At 49.1% G+C, this 9,989-nt stretch overlaps 1 protein-coding gene across 1 annotated transcript; it reads right to left on the reverse strand.

Moving 5' to 3' along the window:
* Positions 1–434: 434 nt before the first annotated feature.
* KLHL11 (kelch like family member 11) lies at positions 435–7,642 on the reverse strand. The gene is made up of 2 exons (XM_040435051.1): positions 7,135–7,642; positions 435–2,389 (listed from the first exon to the last, which is right to left on the reverse strand). Exons 1-2 carry the CDS (start codon positions 7,563–7,565, stop codon positions 808–810), a joined length of 2,013 nt encoding a protein of 670 aa, XP_040290985.1. The 5' UTR covers positions 7,566–7,642; the 3' UTR covers positions 435–807.
* Positions 7,643–9,989: the final 2,347 nt, after the last annotated feature.

The following is a 9,989-nucleotide window of genomic DNA, read 5'->3' on the forward strand; positions in this document are numbered from 1 at the left end:
GAAGTGGGCTTTGGTAGCAAGGTACCAGCCAGTACCAAAGCGGGACTATAGTCGATACGAACTTTGCCTACACAGAGCCAATACTTTTTAATGCTGTACGGACACAGCATTAAAAACTACGTTTTTGAACAAAGTCTACCTTTAACCATTCAGTGGTCACCTATAAACCGTTTGAGTTCTTGCCAAAAAGAGAAAGAAAAGTAATAATAATAATAATAATAATAATAATAAAAAAGCATAATAATCTAGGAATGTAAATGAAGCATGTAAACTGAAATGCAAATCAGCAACGTAACACGGAATGTCTTTGGAAGGTCCATATGTCTACCAAAATATGACATTTTACCTGTTTTTGGCCGTTATAACCTCTTAGAGTTATAAAACCACAGGCCATGAATGAGCAGTTACCTTAGTTTGCAAATATATTTTCAACCTTTTTTTTTTTTTTATCAAACCCCATTAGCCAGGATGTACGGTAAAGCTGCCAATAGACACTGACCAAAATTAGCCACCCGACATCTGACCAAGATTTGCTAGGAATGTCTTCTTATCCATGGCTCATCTGTCCTAGCCGGTAAGCCTAGATAAATAGATTTTATACACTAGAACCTGTGTACATTAACATACACATTCTCCTATGTGTACAGCGACATGCTAATTAGAGTGTTCACATGATAAACTAATGAACTATGTGAACACTTTAAGCTTTGAAGCTTATGTTACAGTACATGGTCTAACATTTAACAAAAGAAAAAAAAAAAAAGCATCTCTTGTGCAAATCGCATCTGAAAAAGATACTGGAAAAGTTTAGCATTCAATCTGTGATCGTGGAGTGCGCCGTAAGTTCATCGTATGCCGATGCAATTCTTGCATTTGTCGAATTCGATCTTTCTGCCACATCAAGTTAGGGGGCATGGGGTATTTCTGTGTCCCGTGCAGGTATCTGAATGGGATTCTCACATGGCAGGCGGTAGCCCGGCACCGCGGCTGAGGCATGGGCGGGAGCAGCATCCAGCGTTTGCGTTCAGCACAATACCGATAGGCCTCTTTCCTGTATTGTTTGTCTATGTCATCACTGTTCTTCCAGCCCCCGATAATAAAAACATCATCCTTGTAGTAGCAGATAGCTGCCCCCTCTATGCCCAGGACTTCTGGAGGTAAGCTCTCAAGAATTTCATTTGAGACCTGCCTAGAAATTTTACTTTGAGCCTCGTCAACAGTGACAGCGTAGCTCTTAGGGCAGCAAGAGGCGGTATTATAGAAATTTGTGCATGCAACCGACATCTGAAATGCACAGTAGTTGTCCAAAAGTGGCAGCGACTCGATATCCTGCCACCTACTACTTTCAATGTCGTATCTGCAGTTAATTGTTCTGAGGCCATCTTCATTATCACTATCAACTGGAGTGCGGGCAGTCAGGTAAACGTAACGGTCTTCTACACTAACGGCCTTCACGTCTCGCAAAATCTTGGGTGCAGATTCCAAGATCTGCCACTTATCTTGTTCAGGGTCATAGACAGTGACGTCTTTGAAGCCAGGGCTAAAGTTGCCGTGCCCACCAATGCTATATAAGTTGCCCTTCACAGACATGAGACCAAAGGAATGTTTTCGAGTGATCAAATTGCTCACTTGCTCCCAAACATTTCTGCTTGGATTGTATCGCTCAACAGTCTTGGCAAACCCAGGCTCCATGGAGCCTGCCACGTAAACATAGCTGTCTGTAGCCATTACCGCATGTCCATCAAGGTGATTGTGAATGTGAGGCAAATTCACCCATCGATCTTCATGAATAAAATATCCAACGCATTCACTTAAGTAGTCGCCTCCTTCTGAAACGCCTCCAATCACCATTATCACATCCATATTCTGACCAAAGCGTGGCAAAGAGGTCATGTGGGTGGCCATTGACTGAAGATTTCCAGCTTGCACGTTTTCTGATCGCAAAGCGTGGCCCTCGACGGCCTCAGCAACCAATTGCAAGCAGGCCTCATTGGTTGCAACTAGCCTATGGGCTTTCACGTGTCTCGTAAGATAAGTGGGTTTCATCTGGGACAGTCGAAGAAGCCTAAACAATTCCTCGAAATACTTCTCTCTCTCCTCAGCGTTTTTCTGAATCCATTTTAGAATTGCCTCAAAGAGTATCTCCTCAGAGTCTACTGTGATCTCTGGATCAGAGAGCCAGTCTCTAACAAGGTGGAATGGAAGGGTATAAAATTCATCATCCTCAATCACCTTGAAGAAATTTCTACGAATCATGTCGGCAGACTTCAAAGCGAGCTGGTTGAGTGTATACATATGAGCCAAACTGTGAATGGCCACACAGTTCGATAGATTGAGCTTTTTCTTCAGGAACTCTCCGCAGAACTCCTTCAATCGAAGCAACAAAAATCTAAAAGTAAGAAAAAGAAAAGGAAAAAAAGAAAATAAAATGTTAGATTACACTAAGGGAAAAAATGGTTATGGTCTCTGCTACATACAATATTAGGCCGCGTTCACATGGCCATGAGCAGTCAGTGAAATGCAGTCCATGCAATGGCCAGATTTCCTGGAATGCCATGACTCGTGAGCCAAACTCACTACATCGTAGTGATCTATGGTGCTGTCAGTGTCAGCCCAACCATGGGTCTATTGTCCTGTACTCAAATTATGCAGCGAGTACGGGATAGTAAACCTGCAGTTGGGCAGGAACTCACAGCAACACAGTGCACTATAATGCAGTGAGTTCAGCCACGGTGGGCCTGTAGTCCTATCTGCGTTTGAGAATTAAAAATAGGTAATGTTAATTAAAGTACAAACATGTATGAAAGATACATACTTTGGCAATGCTCATTACAGTTTACTGCCTTAATAGGCCAACAATACTGCAAGACTGCACAAGGGAACATAATTTCTCTGGAAAACATCAAAACGCCACCAAGGTTACCAATGATCACTGTGCAGCCCAACTTGCAGGCTTGCTGTGGCCACAACCCCAGAATCACACAAAAAATCTAGCAGGGGTGGTTTGAGATTCTGGTGTTCTGGTAACGTGCGAGTCGTGCTGAAATCCCATTCGGTTCAGAGGTTGCACTGCTTCAGTCCTGCAACAAGTAATGCAGCCAAGACCCCCGTGTAACCTCAGCCTTATTATTAGTAAAGCCCCATTCATTCCATGGCACTGTACGCATACATAATATAAAACAATAAGTATGAACAGAAGGGAGAGAGGACCCTGCCCCGAGGGCTTACAATCTACAAGTGATGGGGGAAACGCACAGTGAGTGAGGGTAGAAGCTGGTCATATGGCGGTATAAAGGCAGCAGGGTTACTGTAGGTTGAAGAGGTGGGTTTTCAGGTTTGACGTTTCCACAGTAGTTCAGCATCTGATATGTTTGGGTAAAGAGCTCCAGACTACAGGGGATGCACAGGAGAAATCCTGGAGGAAATTGTGGGAAGAGCAGATAAGAGGAGAGTAGAGAAAGAGATCTTGTGAGGGCTGGAGATTACATGTGAGAAGATACCGGGAGATCAGGTCACAGATGTATGGAGGGGACAGGTATGGAGGGCCTTGTATGTCATGGTTAGTGTTTTGTACTGGATTCTCTGGGAAATGGGGAGTGAAGAGACTGGCAGAGTAGAGTGGCAGAAGAGTGGGGGGGGGGGGGATTAGTTGGGCAGGACAGATTGGAGGGGTGCGAGGGTGCTAGATAGGAGGACGTTACAGTAGTCTAGGTGGGAGATGATGAGGGCATCTACAAGCATTTTAGCAGACTCCTGGTGAGGAATGTAAGATCTAGGAGATATTTTTGAGTTACAAGAGTAGTGATCTTCTGGCAGATGACCATGTGTATTATAATCCTGACAAGTCAATGACTACTTATATACACCTACCTATGAGATAGAAAAGATTATTCTGTCTGGATTTACTTTCTAAATTAAACTGCAGCCACTAAAAAATGTCAATTGGAGAGTTGAAATGCTGGTTGCGGATGAATATCAACCCCTCTAGACATTCCAGCTCCCCAAAAAAGGCACTTCATGAGCCTTTTAGTTGTATCTGTTATTTATACAGGTCTCTGATTACTGAAGTCATTTTTGACAAATTTCCCCCCCACTCCAATATAAAGCTGAGCATACACATCAACAGCTACTGTATCTCTCCCGATCCTCCCACAGATATGAATGTTCGGCCGAGCATGCATGTGAAATAGGAGAGGGGAGAAAGCAGCCGCCAGACACCTGTCACCAACCTATTTCCTGATAGGGATCAGGCAGCTGAAATGGAAAAGCCCGATCCTTAGCCGCAGGGGGTCAGGAGGCCCCATACATTGAAATTAGCAGCTTCTATTAATGTGTATACCAGCATAAGGCCTCTTGCCCACGACAGTATGCCCTCCGAGATATACGGTCCGTGAGCGGCATTGATCGTGCGCACGGGAGTACACAGCATCATAGATTACATTGATGTTGTGAACGTCAGGCCGCCCGCGGGACTGTTGTCCCGCACTTATATGATCATATGAGGGCGGGACAAAAGCCCCGCGGGCAGCCCGACATCCACAGCATCAATGTAATCTATGATGCTGTGCGCTCCCCCGGGACATATGACCTGCTCACAGACCGTATATCTCGGAGGGCATACGGACGTGGGCAAGAGCCCTAAAACACATATAAAAAAAGGTTCCTACAGGCTGCACATACTATACAGAAGATAACTTATAGTCACCTCACTGGTCCGATGGGGCCCGGGTCCCCGCTGTGCCCCACTCCCTGCTGACGTCTTGACACAGCTGGGAATGCCACCCAGCCAATCACTGAGTGAGGCAGGTCATCGCTGCAGCCAGTGATTGGCTGAGTGGTATTTACAGTCATTTCCTGACGTGTCGAGACAGAAGCAACTGGAGGGCAGTGAGGTAAATCCCTGAGCGGCTGAGAGATGTGACCAAAGGGCCATTCCTTTATTATTTCTGCTAGAAGTTGTGAATTAATTACTAACAGTTTACAAAAGGTCCATCTGAGTGTTACCAGTCCCTACACAGTCTGGCACCCGCCAAATCAATTCACCCACTGGCTGGGGAACTAAAGGGTATGCCGGGGGTTACAAGTTCACAGGATAGTGGATAGCTATTAGATCAGTGGAGGTCCTACCGCTATGGCCAGGACCCTCCAGGTGACAGGTAGAAGATGAGTGATCTATAGCCCCCTATGGCCAGGACCCTCCAGGTGATAGGTAGAAGATGAGTGATCTATAGCCCCCTATGGCCAGGACCCTCCAGGTGATAGGTAGAAGATGAGTAATCTATAGCCCCCTATGGCCAGGACCCTCCAGGTGACAGGTAGATCAGTGATATATAGCCCCCTATGGCCAGGACCCTCCAGGTGATAGGTAGAAGATAAGTGATCTATAGCCCCTTATGGCCAGGACCATCCAGGTGACAGGTAGATCAGTGATATATAGCCCCCTATGGCCAGGACCCTCTAGGTGACAGGTAGAAGATGAGTGATCTATAGCCCCCTATGGCCAGGACCCTCCAGGTGACAGGTAGAAGATGAGTGATCTATAGCCCCCTATGGCCAGGACCCTCCAGGTGATAGGTAGAAGATGAGTGATCTATAGCCCCCTATGGCCAGGACCCTCCAGGTGATAGGTAGAAGATGAGTGATCTATAGCCCCCTATGGCCAGGACCCTCCAGGTGATAGGTAGAAGATGAGTGATCTATAGCCCCCTATGGCCAGGACCCTCCAGGTGATAGGTAGAAGATGAGTAATCTATAGCCCCCTATGGCCAGGACCCTCCAGGTGACAGGTAGATCAGGGATCTATAGCCCCTTATGGCCAGGACCCTCCAGGTGACAGGTAGATCAGTGATATATAGCCCCCTATGGCCAGGACCCTCCAGGTGACAGGTAGAAGATGAGTGATCTATAGCCCCCTATGGCCAGGACCCTCCAGGTGATAGGTAGAAGATGAGTGATCTATAGCCCCCTATGGCCAGGACCCTCCAGGTGATAGGTAGAAGATGAGTAATCTATAGCCCCCTATGGCCAGGACCCTCCAGGTGACAGGTAGATCAGTAATCTATAGCCCCCTATGGCCAGGACCCTCCAGGTGACCGGGGGCTATAGATCCCTGATCTACCTATGGCCAGGACCCTCCATGTGACAGGTAGATCAGGGATCTATAGCCCCCTATGGCCAAGACTCTCCAGGTGATAGGTAGAAGATGAGTAATCTATAGCCCCCTATGGCCAGGACCCTCCAGGTGACAGGTAGTAGATCTGTGATCTATAGCCCCCTATGGCCAAGACTCTCCAGGTGATAGGTAGAAGATAAGTGATCTATAGCCCCTTATGGCCAGGACCCTCCAGGTGACAGGTAGATCAGTGATCTATAGCCCCCTATGGCCAGGACCCTCCAGGTGATAGGTAGAAGATAAGTGATCTATAGCCCCCTATGGCCAGGACCCTCCAGGTGATAGGTAGAAGATGAGTAATCGATAGCCCCCTATGGCCAGGACCCTCCAGGTGACAGGTAGATCAGTAATCTATAGCCCCCTATGGCCAGGACCCTCCAGGTGACAGGTAGATCAGGGATCTATAGCCCCCTATGGCCAGGACCCTCCAGGTGATAGGTAGAAGATGAGTAATCTATAGCCCCCTATGGCCAGGACCCTCCAGGTGACAGGTAGAAGATGAGTGATCTATAGCCCCCTATGGCCAGGACCCTCCAGGTGATAGGTAGAAGATAAGTGATCTATAGCCCCCTATGGCCAGGACCCTCCAGGTGATAGGTAGAAGATGAGTAATCTATAGCCCCCTATGGCCAGGACCCTCCAGGTGACAGGTAGATCAGTAATCTATAGCCCCCTATGGCCAGGACCCTCCAGGTGACAGGTAGATCAGGGATCTATAGCCCCCTATGGCCAGGACCCTCCAGGTGACAGGTAGATCAGGGATCTATAGCCCCCTATGGCCAGGACCCTCCAGGTGACAGGTAGATCAGTGATCTATAGCCCCCTATGGCCAGGACCCTCCAGGTGACAGGTAGATCAGGGATCTATAGCCCCTTATGGCCAGGACCCTCCAGGTGACAGGTAGTAGATCAGTGATCTATAGCCCCCTATGGCCAGACCCCCGGGGAGATCGGCGGCCCCACCTGTCAGAGAGCTCCAGCACCTCATGCACATTACCGGTGCACACACGGATCTGCCCCGTGTACATGTACTGGATCACGGCCTCAACAGTCTCCAGGTCCGGCCCAGGCTCCGAGCTCCATTTCATGTCCACCCGGCCCGAGCGAGACTCCTCAAACTGCCCGGACAGCAGCGGAGCGAAGTAGTCGGTGGCCGCGGCCAGCACGGAGCGATGAGCGGGGAACTCGCGTCCTCCGGCCCCGAACACCAGAGTCATGTCACAGAACAGGCCCTGCTTTCTCTGCTCGTTCTGTCGCCATGCCAACTCCGAGCAGTGACTCTCCGACAAGAACACCTCGGCCTCTCCATCTTCTAAGGCGCCATCCCGCTGCTCTTCATCCTCCTGAGGTGGAAGCTGCGGAGGCAGCGACGTCATGGCTATTGCCGCAGCCATCTCGGTCTCCAGGGTGGGGAAGCCACCGACTGTCCAGCCTGACAACCGCCTACGTCACCACAGTCTGTCAGTCTAGTTTAGGCATAGGGGAGGCGTCTATAGGAACAATGCGCGGATGGCGTCATCACGTTTACGTGCGTGCGGTTATTGCGCTGCTAGAGGTGTAGGTTAGTTATTATAGGCATGTCTCCACCTCTCCAGCCGCGTCCATGTTTCTGGAGACCGTGGACTTCATGTATAGGTGGTGAGAGCGCAGGCAAAACTAACCAATCATATTCTAGTTTTCATTTTTCTAACGCAGGTTAAGGAATATAAGAAGTGATCTGATTGGATGCTCCGAGTGTTTGCGATGACTCCCTAAGAGTCCGTTACACCACATGATTTGTCACTGCTTGCCTTTTCATGGCCACCTTTGGTCTTTGCTCTTTTTTGTATCATTTTATTTTTCTGGTATTTTTTTGCAGACAGTGGGGAAAATCAGACATAAAGCTGTCAGTATGATTCCGTTACAGAAAGGTCACACAGCATTATCAATCATGAGAATGCCGTGTGCTTCTGAAGTCCAGACTGCACGATCCCTCTCGTAATTTCTGTGGGACAGGCTCCTGTGAAAGAGCCCTTAAAGGGCATCTGTCAGCAGAATTGTACTCATCAAACTGGCTGACCTGTTACATGTGCACTTGGCAGCTGAAGACATCTGTGTTGGTCCCATGTTCATATGTGCCTGCATTGCTGAGAAAAATGAAGTTTTAATATATGCAAATTATCCTCTAGGAGCAACGGGGGCGTTGCCATTACACCTAAAGGCTCAGCTCTCTCTGCAACTGCTGTGCCCTCTGCACTTTGACTTACAGGGGCAGGCCGTGTAAATATCACACCTGGTCCTGTCAAAGTGGAAAGGACACGGGTGTTCTAGAGAAAGCAGAACCTTTAGGTGTAACGGCAACGCCCCTGTTGCTCCTAGAGGCTCATTTGCATATATTATAACATCATTTTTCTCAGCAATTTGGGCACATATGAACATGGGACCAACACAGATGTCTTCAGCTGCCAAGCGCACATGTAACAGGTCAGCCAGTGTCATAGGTGCAATCTGCTGACAGGTGCTCTTTAATACATTAGGCACATCTCTGGCCCTTGTGCGTCAGAAACGCGAATCTACAGCAGAGAGGGGCTGTCATAGTCTTGAGCTATAATTTACATCCGCATTGGCAAGCAGTGGAACATTCTGGAGCTGCAGAGAAGCGCTTGCACGGCGTCAAGATGGCAGCTCGTCATGACAAGGGCGTTCATCACAGAGCTGCGTCGCTACATAGTAATATAAAATAGGCTAAAAAAAAAAAGAAGACATTTGTCCATCCAGTTCAGCCTGTTATCCTGCAAAGTTGATCCAGAGGAAGGCAGAAAAAAAAATCATAAAGTAGAAGCCAATTTCTCGTGCATGGCATTGGGGGACACAGCACCATGGGTATATGTCCAACTACCACTAGGAGGCACTAGACACAAAAAGTGTTGGCTCCTCCCCGTTGGGCTATACCCTCTCCACAGGCACAAGGCTATTCAGTTTTTGTCTAGTGTCCGTAGGAGGCAGACCTGTCCTGCTTTTTTGCAGGTCCTGCTGTTTATTTTTTATTTTATTTTTTATTCTTTTTTTCTCTCTTCTGCAGGTCTCGGTGATCTCCACCGTTATACCTGCTGCAGGCTGGGGCTCCATCGTGTTCCACTTTAGTTGCCCCCCCTGCGGGCGCGTACTTCTGTACCATCGCCGGTCACCCAGTCCCCACAGACTGCATCTGCAGTGGCTTGCCGGCATTCCCACGGTTCCCGTGTTGAGTCTGCCGAAGGGGTGACCCTGCGGCGCCCGAAGACATCAGATGGTGAGTATAGTGAGTATATTCCTCCTGTCCCTGCCCCAGGGTTAGGTTCCCTCCTGTGGCCAGGGGGGTGGGATCCACCTTAGCTGGGGGTCCTGGGAAGCTTCCATCTTCCTCCACCTTTCTCTTCCCCCTTGGTTGGTTTTTTCTCTCCTCCCTGGCCACACAGTCCAGGCGTCGCTTCTCCTGGGCCTTCCCCGCTACTTTAGTCCCCGGCTTTTGCAGGGACTAGGCCTCATCTTCCATGGCCCGTTCCCGGCTCCCAGGTGCTCTGTTTGCCCTGTTCCGCCCACCCCCAGGCGTCGCTCCCCCCCCCCCACCCTCCTCACCTAGTTTTGTGGGTCCGGAGGCCCCTCGGTCGGCCGCGATTCGTCCCGCCCCCCTCGCTCCATTCCCGGCCGCCTCATAAATCGAGGCCCCGGCTTTTGGGCCTGCTAGGCCGCGATCTTCCCGGCCCCTCCTCCTTGCTTCCCGGGCTTTTTCTGACCCCGCCCGGCCCTCGGGAGGGGCTATCTCCTCCACCCTTTACTGGTCTATCGTGGGTTATCTA

This window comes from Bufo bufo, chromosome 6, assembly GCF_905171765.1.
Source record: "Bufo bufo chromosome 6, aBufBuf1.1, whole genome shotgun sequence".
Taxonomy (NCBI): Eukaryota; Metazoa; Chordata; class Amphibia; order Anura; family Bufonidae; genus Bufo; species Bufo bufo.

What these genes read in the sequence shown, in the direction of transcription:
- KLHL11 (XM_040435051.1), bottom strand. Translation starts at nt 7,565, where the DNA reads ATGGCTGCGGCAATAGCCATGACGTCGCTGCCTCCGCAGCTTCCACCT. An exon ending in GTGCTGGAGCTCTCTGACAG is followed by an intron (nt 2,390 to 7,134) that starts GTGGGGCCGCCG and finishes TCTTACTTTTAG; the next exon opens with ATTTTTGTTGCTTCGATTGA.